Below are 14542 nucleotides of genomic sequence, written 5' to 3'. Positions count from 1 at the left end.
GGAACACAGTTAACGTTTCGAGTCTGTATGACTCTTCAACCGAACTAAGGAAAAATAGAAAAAAGGTGAAATATAAGCTGGGTTAAGGGGGGGTGGGACAAGTAGAGATGGATAGAGGGCCAGTGATAGGTGGAGATCACCAAAAGATGTCACAGACAAAAGGACAAAGAGGTGTTGAAGGTGGTGATATTATCTAAGGAATGTGTTAATAGGTGACATTAAGGGTAGAAAGCAGGACGAGCAAGGTACAGATAGCCCTAGTGGGGGTGAGGTGGGGGGAAGGGATTGAAATAGGCTAAAAGATAGAGATAAAACAATGGATGGAAATACATTTAAAATAATGGAAATAGGTGGGAAAAGAAAAATCTATATAAATTATTGGAAAAAAGGGGGTTCGGAAAGTGGATGGGGATGGAGGAGAGAGTTCATGATCTAAAATTGTTGAACTCCATATTCAGTCCGGAAGGCTGTAAAGTGCCTAGTCGGAAGATGAGGTGCTGTTCCTCTAGTTTACGTTGAGCTTCACTGGAACATTGCGGCAGGCCAAGGACAGACATATGGGCATGAGAGCAGGGTGGAGTGTTGAAATGGCAAGCGACAGGGAGGTCTGGGTCATGCTTGCGGACAGACCGAAGGTGTTCCACAAAGCGATCACCCAGTCTTCGTTTGGTCTCTCCAATGTAGAGGAAACCGCATTGGGAGCAGCAAGTGCAGTAGACTAAATTGAGGGAAGTGCAAGTGAAATACTGCTTCACTTGAAAGGAGTGTTTGGGCCCTTGGACGGTGAGGAAAGGGGAAGTAAAGGGGCAGATGTGCACCTTCTGCGGTTGCATGGGAAGGTGCCCTGGGAGGGGGATGAGGTGTAGGGGGTGATGGAGGAGTGGACCAGGGTGTCCCAGAGGGAACGATCCCTGCGGAATGCCGCCCGGGAGAGGTGAAGGGAAGATGTGTTTGGTGGTGGCATCATGCTGGAGTTGGCGGAAATGGCGGAGGATGATCCTTTGAATGTGGAGGCTGGTGGGGTGATAAGTGAGGACAAAGGGGACCCTATCATGGTTCTGGGAGGGAGAGGAAGGTGTGAGGGCAGATGCGCGGGAGATGGGCCGGACACGGTTGAAGACCCTGGGAAACCTCGGTTAAGGAAGAAGGAAGACATGTCAGAGGAACTGTTTTTGAAAGTGGCATCATCAGAACAGATGGGACGGAGGCAAAGGAGCTGAGAGAATGGGATGGAGTCCTTACAGGAAGCGAGGTGTGAGGAGCTGTAGTCAAGGTAGCTGTGGGAGTCGGTAGGTTTGTAATGAATATTGGTGGACAGTCTATCACCAGAAATTGAGACAGAGAGATCAAGGAAGGGAAGGGAAGTGTCAGAGATGGACCATGTGAAAATGATGGAAGAGTGGAAATTGGAAGCAAAATTAATAAATTTTTCCAGGTCCAGATGAGAGCATGAAGCAGCACCGAAGCAATCATCGATGTACCGGAGAAAGAGTTGTGGGAGGGGGCCGGAGTAGGACTGGAACAAGGAATGTTCCACATACCACATAAAGAGACAGGCATAACTGGGGCCCATGCGGGTACCCATAGCCACATCTTTTATTTGGAGGAAGTGCGACTAAACTTGGTGTTCATTAAGGTGAAAGTTTTATGTATGGTAGGAAGGAATGAGCAATTTTTCATATTGTCATCCAATATCAACATTGAGCATTCTCACTCAAGTCATAAATAACCACTTGAGAACTGAAACCCTCTCCACTATGTTTCAACAAAGCCTTAATTCCAATCTCAGCAATGAGTCTCCTGGACCAATGTGAATCTTCCTGCTTCACGGCCGTCTGTTTAAGAGAAGTTCTATGCTGGTCCACACCAAAACTTGATATTGACAGCCTAAGTTCACTTGAAATAAAATTCTGACAAGTGACAGAGAGAAGTCTTTACCTTTAGATATTCTTTCTTTCGGCTGTTTGCTGCTCAACTGGTGTCCACTACTATCCAAATGGTCTCTGATCTATTGGCACCTTTACTGGGCAATGCCAAAGTGCAGGTTTGAGTTTCTCGCAGAATCCTACTACCCCATACTCTGGCCAAAGCCAACAATAAAATAAAATTAGTAGTGGTAAACATGGCAGTGCTAAGTGCCACTGTCCGCAGCAACCTCTCACTTGTTTACTGCGGTGGGCACTTGAGGAGAATAAACTTGCAGAGCAACAGGATAGAGTTGGGGAATTACACTGACTCTACAAAGAACCGACATGGGCTGATGGGCCAAACGGCTTTCTTCTGTGCCAATAAGATTCTATGACACTCCCTTTCCTTAATGTTTTTACAAACAATTTTTTAGTGAAAGTTACCTGCTTTACTTGTGAAATAACTCTTTGGTCTTTATTTCCAATTAGGCCGTTTGTTGTAAAGATGGTGTCCACTGCTGTCCTCATGGCACTAAATGTGATATTCAAAGGTTAAGGTGTATAATGGATAGTAACAGTATCCCATGGCTTGTGAAGAAACCTGCTCAGATTGTGTCAGAAGATCTACAGAATAATCTCAGCAGTGATGGCCCACTGGTTTATTGTGATGACACCCATGTTTGTAAAGCTGGAAGCACGTGCTGCAAGATGTGGTCTAAAGGATGGGGATGTTGCCCATTTCCTAATGTAAGTCACTATTGATGACATGGACTGTGTATTTGTTAAAACACTACTTGTTTATCTCAGTCATTTGAATCTGAAGAGTCATGCAGTGTCCACATCAGAAACAGTTTAATTGAAAAATACTATTGCAACATACAAAGGCCACTTTACAATTCTGAGTGAATTATGAATCAATTCATTGTTACAATGATATAGGCACCAATCACTCAAAAGGGATTTGGTAAACACGTTATGAGTTTGTTTATTTAAGCTAGGCACATGAGAACAGCGATACAAAGGTAAAAAAGTTGAAGACATCAGCAGCAGAGCTGTGTGTGTGTGCTCTGTCCAAAGGCAAAAGCGAAACTTGTGGTATTAAGATAAGACCACTCAAATCTGTAAGTTTCTAGTAAGCAAAGGTTTTATTCAAGCATATGTTGGGAGGACACAGCCTGGTTCTACAGTGTGTCTCTCTCCGATATAAAGGCTGCGTAGCATATTTATATCTTTTAGTTATCACATTTCACTATACTGCCTAGTACAACCTCCAGTCACATATATTACAAGCAGAATTATTCAAGCTGCAGATATCTGTTATTTCACTGGGAGGCTGGGAAATGCCTCGGTTCTAACACCTCCTAGTCTGTGCTCTTATCACCCTAACATTTGTTTACCCGTCCTGTGAAGGTCATTAAGTTTTATGACTTGTGTTTGTAAGTTGGGTTCCCAAAGTACCATATCCATCGCCTATGTGTTGGCTATATCTCCCATCATGCTTAGAAAGAGGTCTCATGGCTGCACTGGTCTACTTTAAAGCTGCTAATATTCATACTACATTTGCCTATTTTTTTAAGCTGTTAATGCACATCTTAATATCAGTCTGAATATCTATTTATTTCATTATCCCACTTCAGACCCTCCTTTTCAACCTCTGGACAGGCACTAACTGGCCCAGGAGGGACATTCCCCCAGATCCTCTGCTCACCAGAAAACTCTAGGGATCCTACTAGAGTCCGGTCTGCTACTCTACTGTTGTCTTACGGGCTTTGCCTAAGTCCTACCGACCTAAACTAGGCCCAGAACCACCATTTCATTAAATTGTGAAATGCTCATAAACATTCCCAATTTTTGTATTCCCTGGGAGGGGAACTTCAGTTGCCGTGGATACCGAGGTCTACCCTTTATTGGCCAGCATTACCATCCACACTGCTTGGAATACCATCAGGCTCTGATAACAGCAAATACAGAGACTAACTATTAAGACTGCAACAGACGCAACGGTTGCTGTCACCCTCCCTACTTCCCAGCAGTTATACTGCATCCTTGCCCTAACATTTGTTTACCCATCCTGTGAAGATTATTAAGTTTTATAACTTGTGATTGTCAATTGGGTTCCTACAGTACCATATCCATCATTTCTATGTGCTAGCTATATTTCCATCAGGCTTAGAAAGAGCTTTCATGGTTGCCCTGGTCTATGTTAAAGCTTTTAATATTCATACTACATTTGCCTATTTTTTTAAGCTGTTAATACACGTCTTAATATCAGTTTTAATATCTAATTATTTCATTACTCCACTTCAAAGCTAAGACTGGATTGCATGACACGCTTCCCTGCTAGTGATGCCATGCTACTATCTCTTAGAGGCATATTACAACATTCCCTTTTCTTTTTAAAGATAAGTTCCCTCCTTCCAAAGAAGTATAACTATTTACAATATGTGTTAATGTTTATCACCATTACATAAGTGCATAGAATAGATGAATCTATGGGTCCCTAAAGCGTAGAGGTAATCTGCTCGTACGCCTTGATCTTGTAATGGTAATAAAGACAAAAAGTGTTGGAAAAACTCAGCAGCTGGCAGCATCTGTGGAGAGAGAAACAGAGTTAGCGTTTCAAGTCTGTATGATTCTTCTTCAGAGGATTTGGTATGGCCTTAACATCCTCTATTTTGCTTGGATTGGGATGTGCACCAGCACTGGAATAAATAGAATGGAAGAAATTGATCTGCTGCACATTGGCACATTTCAGAATGTTGGACACTAATTCTTCATTATGTGCCGCTTACACCAATAAGTGTAGATTATGGTTATGTTCTTGCTTAGTTCTACCCACAACAGCAATGTCATCAGCAATGCAGATGCACCCTGGCACAGTGCATGTAATGTGGTCCATCTAACTTTGAAAGAGACCCTGGTTAACACAGCCCAAAAAGAAGTTGTTGAAAACAGTATCGCCTGAATGAGGTATGGAATGTAGTAAGCACTTGGGTCTTCACTGCAAGATGTACTGACCAGTAGCCATGCTTGGCATCAATCTTTGAGAAGAATTTTACACCTGCAAATCTCATATTTAACTCTTCAAATTGGGCATTTTGTAAGGACAACATTTCAAATCTGCGTTTAACCGTAGTGGATCGAGGCATACTCTCAATTATCTGTCCTTCTTTATGACATGTGATTGAGCTGTACCAATCTTTGTGCTCTTGCACTCTTCTAACAGTACCATATTTCTCCATTTTGTCTAGTGCGGCCTTCAATTTGTCTTGTAAGTGGATGCTGTACTTAAATATCTGAATGTTAGGTCATGAACAGAGATGATAGGAGTAGTTTTCGGGGTTGATCTGCCTTGTGAAGTCTGATTGATTTCATGCATTCTGACTAGTACGAGGTCACAGCATGCCAGTAGACCTACAATACCTGGGCCTTTAGTTTCCATGATGTAGACCATCAAAGACACGATCAATCCTCCAGGGCATTAGTACTCCAGGACTATTGAACCTGCACATGGACTTAGTGAATGGTTGTATGCTGAAACTTTCACAGTAGTAGGTTTCACCATAGCCTTCCATGTCTGTGGATACATGTCTTTTGGAATTCGCAGGGGTAGTATGTTGGCACTTGCCCTTGTGTCAATCTTGGCCAATAATGAGTAGTAACCAACTTTCTTAGGGCAGCTAATTTGAATCTTGGCAAACACTTCAGATATTGAGATGGCATCTATGTTTTCCACGAGATTGACAGTGTGAAACATGTTTTCAATGCTCTTTGTCTCATCGTGCACAGCATCGTCATTTTCTGGTTCATCAGTCACCTCATTTATATGTTTCTGATGGGATACCAGATGGTTATTCATTTTGCTGGATGGATACTGGATGGTCATTCTTATTGCTTGAAAGTACCCATTATGTACAGTCTGTTTGGATAAGTACACAACTTTTAGCTGCATCAGCTTTTGCCCAAGTGCACTGCCACTGCCAATGGCCCTTTCAGCCACATGCCTTGCAGAATTGCTGGAAAGCCGGGCATTTCCTTGGTGCACGCAGAAGGCCACACCTTCCACATGTCTTGCTAGGTTTGGGTGTTCTAATAAGTGCATCAACAATTGGGTAGTACTTAGGACATGTAAGCTTCATTGACCTGCAAGGATCATTTCATACTTACCTTCATCCTTGAGTAGTTCTTCGATGCTATATGTTTTGGGTTTGTCCAGCAGGTCTTTCTGGGATGCTTCCATGGGAGTGGATGTGATCACCAACTCAACAATTCTGTTTGCTAGCTCTGCATTTGAAAAATCACAGTATGTGCACTGTTCTCTGCGTCTGCAAGCTGTTGTCGAAATGACATGAACTCTAGTCGATGAATGTGGAAGTTTGACGTGATTCTGAACTGGACTTCCAATGTCGTCCATATCTTTTGGGGATCCTTTGGTCTTCTGCTGTTAATCATGACATGTTCAGCCTGTTTCCAACTCATTCCCAATTACTAGATGAAGTTTTGTGGCTTGTTTGTCTGATTCAAACATACCTGAATCAAGAAGGTTGGAGGTTTTCTCATGCTGTGTAGCATGCTCTAGGTTCTGTTCACCATGTTGTACCTGTGCTTAATCTTGCTGCCAGGATGTTTGACCACTGCTGAGCACCATGTTGTGTTGTTATAATGATAAGGGCTCCAATCGTTCATAAGGGATCGGGTAAACATGTTGTGCATTCATTTATTTAGATTAGGCACAAGAGAAGTGATATAAAGGTAGAAAGCTTGCAGAGCTGTGTGTGTGTGTGTGTGTGTGTGCTCTGCCCAAAGACAAAAGTGAAACTAAGACTGGATCGCATGACACACTTCCCTTTTGGTGATGTCATGCTGCTATCCCTTAAAGACATTTTACAACACAATGTGTTATCATATATATTGCTCTAATTGATCATTGAATATGTAAAAGTAATAAAGATGAAATCCAATTTGTTTTTATAAAAATACTTTCAATGATTTAGAAGCGCGACAGGCCAACTTTCTTGTTTTCATTGTCACAAATATAAATCTGTTTTACCAAAACTACGTTCTGCTTAGCTAGGGTATATTTATTGTAAACATAACATCCCGGATCAAAGAATCCATTTATTTATAAGCTTTCTTTATTTTAATCATTCAACTGTAATTTTATCTCATTGGTATTTCCTGCATTTCCTTCTCAGGCTCATTGTTGCTGGGATGGGCTACACTGCTGCCCCAGATTCCACTACTGTGATTCGAAAAGACATCTCTGCAAACGTTTTTTCTTTCCATACAACAAATTCCAGTTCTCATCAGCCAAAAATGCAGAAGAATCTGAAAATTTTTAAAGCTGTCCTGCGCACGTAGTGCTGCTGAATTTAAGTTCACAGAGAAGTCGTTCTATTTTGCAGCTACAGATGTGGAAACAGCATCAATTTTGTTAACTTGCTATTTGTTTCTTTTTGTTAGATACTTTCAGTAATCAGATTTTTTTCAAAAATCATTCTTTATTTGGCTACTTTACTAGAATTTGTCTAAAGGAATATAATCAGCTTGTCAAATTTGTTTTTCTTTTGTTTTAAGGCAACTCTTCATTGGCTTTTAGCAGCGAACACATGTATCTTATTAATCACAATTAAACAAGCATCAAAAATGTGGCAGAAGGATTTATTTATTATGTTAATTGAAAAATATTAATTTTCTTTATTTGGAAATGGAAACTATCTACTCTGTCTCTTCTCTTATTCATACTATATATAAATGATTAAATTAAAAATCACCAAAGTGAGATTAAAACCATTCAAAGAGATGACATAGAATTTGAATAACAGCACAGAAACAAGCCACCAAATCTCCACCAGTGTTATTCTTCACATGGTCCATCTAATCTCATGTTTGCTCATCATACCCTTTAATGTTCCTCTCATTTTTAAGCAACTTTTAAAGAAACATGAACTGGGAAATTTCCTTTGAGCTGATCCTGCCCTGTGGTTGTAGCTTCACTGGTTGTGTGGCACAAACTTTGGCCAGATTTTGTGGACGTGGGAGGTTGATATAGCGATCTGTCAATGTTCACTGTCATTAATGATCTGAAATTGACCGCAATTTCAGGATCCCAGGCAAAAAGAGATTAGCATAGCAATCCTGAAGTTGCTAACTGTTACTCAGGGTTCCAACACAGGCTGCATTGTGATCGCTGCACCCTGCTCCCCCAACCCCTTCCAGCAGAGTTGGCAAGAACTGAAATCAGTGAGAAATTCAACTTTCCCCCACCCATATCGCTACCTGAAACTCCAATAAAAGTTCCACCTTGTTTAAATTGGTGTGACTGGATTTTTAACAGCAATGTGATTAACAAAATGTGATGAATAACTTGCACTGCAAAACAAAATTGCAGAATCATTGAGTGCTGTGAAATAATAGATTTTTGAAAGCTACTTTCTCAAATAGTTTCTTTTTTAAAGATTTTTCTCAATATTTGAGCTTTTACCTTCACCCCAGTATGTCCCAATCTTTAATGTGCTCTCTGTCAGTATTTTTAAAAGTGATTTTACTTTGGTGCTTTTTGTTTCCTGTCTGGGTGCTGTGAAAACCCTTTCAGGGATTGGCTACTCCACACTAGGAATGCCCAATAAAGAATGCTGCAATCAGTTGCAGTATTGCACAGCTGTAGAGATGAAATTCTGAACAGAGAGATCATCACAATGCTCAGTGAAACTTATTTCAAGGTCAGCAGTGATTGTCTTTGCTTCATCATTGACCACAAACTCCAATCCTATTATAGCAGTGCAGTAGGAGCAGCTCAAAGGAAATTTCCAGCTGTGGATTCTGCTGCAATGGTGATTCATGGTCAAAATTTCCACATGCCAAACACTTCCTTCGAAGATTTTAAAAAATCTTTCTTTGATTATTTTTCTGATTATTTTAACTTTATGGCCTCCCACCAGTCAGTGATCTTATCTTAACCTCCTATAATCCTAACATAACCTCTTATAATATTTAAAGATTGCTATCAGGTCACACCATAATCTTCTCACCTTCTCAGTTCAATTGAAAAATCTTTCTCAAATCCTGCTTCATTTTAGTAACCTTGGTAATCTGGAGTGTATTTATGCTGCATTTTGATTCCTTCATCTCATGGTGTGCCCAAAATGGCTCACAATGCATCAGCTGTGGCCTAAGGTCTTGCTAAAATTCAACATTGCTTTCTTGCTTTTGTATTCTATGCCCTTGATTCCCAGGGGAGTTTTTAAAACTAATTTCAGATGGTTTCAAAATTGAAGGGAGCATGAAGTTTGGTGAGAATATTTTACCATTTCCTGCCCACAAAATTGTTTGCAAGTTTTCACCCAAAGCCGTAGTGGGAAAGGCAGCACCTGTTCAAATGTAATTAGAAAAAGTTAAATAATGAAGTGCTGCTGGTCAAACATTTAATTTTGCAATTTGATACCCACAGTGAGAATGCAGCATAAACCTGGCATCCAGCATTGCTAGGCAGTTATATTAAGGCATTTCTTAACTTTTTTTGTTTTGCTACTGCCATCACTACCAAAGGGTTAAATTATGAGGAAAGGTTACATAATTCTCTTTACAGGCTGGGCCTGTACCCATTGGCATTTAGAAGATTGAGAGGTGATCTTATTAAAACATATAAGGTACTGAGGGCACTTGACAGGGTGGATGCTGAAAGGATGTTTCCCCTTGTGGGAAAGACTAGAACTAGGGGACACAGTTCAAAAATAAGGGGTCTCCCATTTAAGATGGAGATGAGAAGAAATTTTTTCTCTTCAGGGTTTTGAATCTTTGGAACACTCTTCCCCAGAAATCGGTGGAGGCAGGGTCAATGAATATTTTTAAGGCAGAGGTAGATAGATTCGTGACGAACAAGGGAGTCAAAGGTTATTGGGGGTAAGCGGAATGTGGAGTTGAGGCCAGAATCAGATCAGCCATGATCTTATTGAATGGTGGAGCAGGCTCAAAGATCCGAATGGCCTACTCCTGTATCTAATTTGCATGTTCGTGTGGATGTTCACATGTAAACTAGGCTTGAATTCCACAGAATATAAAAGATTAAGGGGTGACCTAATTGAGGTGTTTAAGATGATTAAAGAATTTGATCAGGTAGATAAAGTATTTCCTCTGATGAAAGAGTCAAGAACAAAGTGGCAAAACCTTAATATTAGAATTGGACTGTGCATCAGGAAGCACTTCTTTACACAAAGGATAGTGGAACTTTGCAACTCTCTGCCCCAAAATGCTGCCGCGTTCTCCACCATCGGATGTCGGGAACGTCATTGTAATACATCAGCATGTCATTATAAGACCAGCCTGCTGGACTTATCTCCCCACTACTGGATCATCCGCCCATGTTGGCAGGAAAACACAGCAACATGTTTCACAGCAGCACATAAGTGACCAGTCCAGTCTCTTCCCACCTACATCCGCGATTCCTCTCACGCCCTACATCATATCAACAATTTCCAGTTCCCTGGCCCCAACTGCCTCCTCTTCACCATGGACGTCCAATCCCTCTACTCCTCCATCCCCCACCTGGATGGCCTGAGGGCTTTCCGCTTCTTCCTTGAACAGAAGCCTGAACAATCCCCATCCACCACTACTCTCCTCCATCTGGCTGAACTTATTCTCTCATTGAACAATTTCTCCTTAAACTCATCTCACGTCCTCCAAATAAAAGGTGTGGCTATGGGTACCCACATGGGCCCCAGTTATGCCTGTCTCTTTATGGGGTATGTGGAACATTCCTTGTTCCAGTCCTTCTCAGGCCCCCTCCCACAACTCTTTCTCCAGTATATCGATGACTGTTTCAGTGCCGCTTCATGCTCCCGTCTGGACCTGGAAAAATTTATTAATTTTACTTCCAATTTCCACCCCTCCATCACTTTCTTATGGTCCGTCTCTGACACTTCCCTTCCCTTCCTTGACCTCTCTGTCTCAATTTGTGGTGATAGGCTGTCCACCAGTATTCAATACAAGCTCACCGACTCCCACAGCTACCTCGACTACAGCACCTCACACCCCGCTTCCTGTAAGGACTCCATCCCATTCTCTCAGTTCCTTCGCCTCTGTCGTATCTGTTCCAATGCCACTTTCCAAATCAGTGCTTCTGACACGTCTTCCTTCTTCCTTAATCGAGGTTTCCTACCCGTGGTGGTTGACAGGGCCCTCAACTATGTCTGACCCATCTCCTGCGCTTCTGCCCACACACCTTCCTCTCCCTCCCAGAACCATGATAAGGTCCCCCTTGTCCTCACTTTTCACCCCACCAGCCTCCGCATTCAAAGGATCATCCTCCGCCATTTCCGCCAACTCCAACATGATGCTACCACCAAACACATCTTCCCTTCACCCCGCTGGTGGCATTCCCTCCGGGACACCCTGGTCCACTCCTCCATCACCCCCAACACCTCAACCCCCTTCCACAGCACCTTCCCATGTAATCGCAGAAGGTGCAACACCTGCCCCTTTACTTCCCCCCTCCTCACCGTCCAAGGGCCCAAACACTCCTTTCAAGTGAAGCAGCACTTCACTTGCACTTCCCTCAATTTAGTCTACTGCATTCGCTGCCCCCAATGCGGTTTCCTCTACATTGCAGAGACCAAATGCAGACTTCGGTCTGTCCGCAAGCATGACCCAGACTTTCCCGTCGCTTGCCATTTCAACACTCCACCCTGCTCTCATGCCTGTATGTCAGTCTTTGGCCTGCTGCAATGTTCCAGTGAAACTCGACACAAACTGGAAGAACAGCACCTCATCTTCCGACTAGGCACTTAACAGCCTTCCAGACTTGACATTGAGTTTAACAACTTCAGACCATGAGCTCTCTCCTCCATCCCCACCCCTTTTTGATCCGCTTTTTTCAAATATTCATTTTTATTTTAAATTTTTACATATATATATTTTTCCCACCTATTTTTATCATTATTATTTTTAAAAAATTATTTCCATTTTTATTCGTTGATTTATCCCCGCCTTTTAGCCTATTTTGATCTTTTTTCCCACCACTATCCTCCCCCCACCCCCGCCACCCCACCTCCATTAGGGCCATCTGACACTTGCTCATCCTGTTTTCTACACTTAATGTCACCATTTGCACCTCCTTTAGCCAGTATCACCACCATCAACACCCCTTTGACCTTCTGTTTATGACATCTTTTGCAATCCCTCCTTTGCCTCCACCTATCACTGGCCTTCTATCCAGCTTCACCTGTCCCACCCCCCTTATACAGTGTAAATTTCATCACATTTCTACTTCTCTTTAGTTCTGAAGAAGAGTCATACGGACTCAAAACGTTAACTCTGTCTTTCTTTCCACAGATGCTGTCAGACCTGCTGAGTTTTTCCAGCACTTTTTGTTTTTGTTTAAGTTTTCCAGCATCCGCAGCATTTTGCCTTTACATAAATGACATGCATCTGGTGGGCTGCACTTCACTTGGGACTTCAAGGTTTGTTTGCCTACCTTGCTTTGGTCAGCACTTACGGTCATCAGCACCAGACTTCACAAATAGCATCACATCACTTTTAGTGGGGCTCATGGCAGTCTCTACCTACCAGATCAGCCATAGGTGGGTGGCCTTTCAATGGCTGCAGGGCTAGAGCTTGCTTGGCGAAGGAGGATAACCAGGGTGTGTATTTGGCAGGCGGGGGGGCACATGTTGATCTGTGCAAGTGGCCTAAAGATGGTAAGGGCTGAGGAGGCAGTCTCCAGAGGAGATGAGGCCAGATGGACATGTGAGGGTGTGTGTGTGAGAAATCAAGATATTCCTTGAGCTGGCAGTGAGTGAGATACCAGTGAATGTATGATGGGCTTGAGTGTATGAGTTTAGAGTGATGAGATGGTTGTCATATCCTGGCTGTACGGATGCGATCATTCATCCTCTATCTGCATTGGATGGCCAACCTCTTATGTGCAGCATTGGCACTGATCACCACTGCCACTGCCTCCCAAGTCTGGTTGATCGTGCCACTGCCCATCCTGCCATCAGACCGGGGGTAGAGGACATCATAGCAGGTCTTCATGGCATCCAAAAGGCATTCCAGTGATGAGGCACTAAACCTGGGGGCTGCAGTCTTTTTGCCTTTCCTGGACAACTTCCCTGCAGTAGTGGTAGACTGGAAACACTGAGATGTGTGCGCGTGGCTGGATTTTAAATATGGCGCCCGGCATGAAGAAGTGGCAAGGTGATGGTGTGGTGGGCGAATGAGAGCCCACCCGCCATGGAAACGGCATGCTTCCCAGGAAAGTATAACAATGCAGTGGGTTTGGGACGGTATGGCGTAAAAACCCGTCATTGCAACTGGTGGGTAAAATGGCGTTTTACTGCTACTGCACTTAGTGCAAATCTGGGACGATTCCGCCCATACGGTCCATCCTGAAAAGATGCACAGGTGCCCATCTACAACATTAAACAATTAGATTTGCAAGGGGCACCAAATAAACTAAACATGTATTGTGATAGCCCATCAGTTTTTTCATGAACCCCTGGCACAAAGGTGACTTCTTTATTATATACAGAGGAACCTGCTTCATCAGTAATGTAGTATGGATCCAATCTTTTATATCCAAGATCATGTTCCAGAGAGGCAAATACCACAATTATCACCTGGTCTCCTAATCACCAATCATTTTCTCTGACCCCTTGTTCAACATATTCTTTTGCCTTTCTTTGAGATTTCTCCAACTCTTTGGCCTTAGATACTGGTTTAGTTCTGTGGCATAGTTCTTGGTGATAGCCTTGTTGCTGCTTGGTGTGAAGTACAGATATTCTGGAATTCTTATTTGCCATTACCTCAAAAGGAGAATATTTAGTAAATCGTTAGCCATCAAAACCATTGGTGTGCAACTGCCTCATGTTTTGTCGGTTAGGACTATGATTTAATTCAATATCATCTTAATGATTCTATTATTTTGTTCTACTTATTCAGATAATTATGGATAATAATTAATATGGGCCCCCCATATTTTTGGGGAGGCTGCAGGGGAGCTTGGTAGTGCAGGAGAAAACCCAGCAGGTTTGCAGATGAGAGTTCCTCTCGAATTTAACTTTCATCGGGCCCGAATGTCCGCGGAGTGGCGATCCGAGTCAGATTGCCACTCTGCTTCTACTTTTTTACCTTGCAATCTTTTCAATCCCTGTCACCTGACCTTACAACTCAGGCCAGGTAGAGAACTGTGCAGTGCAGCATGTTGCTGAAGACTTCAGTCGAGCGCGGATAAATCGGAGGCAAGGAGACCATGCCCCCTATGTTGAGGCACTGTCTGCTGTAAATCTGATAAGTTTAAAGGTCCAGCCAGAGAGAAGGTAGGTTTGTCAGGTACGTGGTTAGTATTTGTGGGGGTGCAGTGGGGGGGAAGACACTGGGGGAGGGCGTCAGGCAAGGGGGGACATGCATTGCCCAAGGGGGAGTTGGGGTGGGGGTGGGGGTGATGTCGGACACCACAGGACAGGGGGGATAGGCTGCAGTGGGGAAGGGGCAGGTGGTTGGGTGTGGGGCGGACAGTCGCGGGGTAGTGTTAGGTAGTCAGCGGGGGTGGGAGGTCAGGTCAGATTGGGTCGTCAGGTTGGGCCTTGAGGGGTTAATCGGGGGTTGGGGGGTGTACCAGGGTCGGGGGGTCAGTGGGA

General features: G+C 43.2%; 1 protein-coding gene across 5 annotated transcripts in view; it reads left to right on the top strand.

Annotated features, from left to right (window-relative positions):
• Positions 1 to 7558, top strand: part of fam133b (family with sequence similarity 133 member B) — a 112040-nt gene extending 104482 nt beyond the window's left edge. For all 5 annotated transcript variants that reach the window (XM_078538932.1, XM_078538930.1, XM_078538935.1 and 2 more), the window contains exons 13-14: positions 2397 to 2654; positions 7103 to 7558. In XM_078538932.1, the coding sequence (XP_078395058.1) occupies positions 2397 to 2654; positions 7103 to 7249 (405 nt within the window). In that variant the 3' untranslated portion in view covers positions 7250 to 7558. The remainder of the gene's footprint in view (positions 1 to 2396; positions 2655 to 7102) is intronic.
• Positions 7559 to 14542: the final 6984 nt, after the last annotated feature.

This window comes from Cetorhinus maximus, chromosome 3 (genome assembly GCF_964194155.1).
Source record: "Cetorhinus maximus chromosome 3, sCetMax3.hap1.1, whole genome shotgun sequence".
In the NCBI taxonomy this organism is placed as follows: domain Eukaryota; kingdom Metazoa; phylum Chordata; class Chondrichthyes; order Lamniformes; family Cetorhinidae; genus Cetorhinus; species Cetorhinus maximus.
The sequence above is the reverse complement of the archived record's forward strand: the minus strand, read 5'-3'. Positions and strand labels throughout refer to the sequence as shown.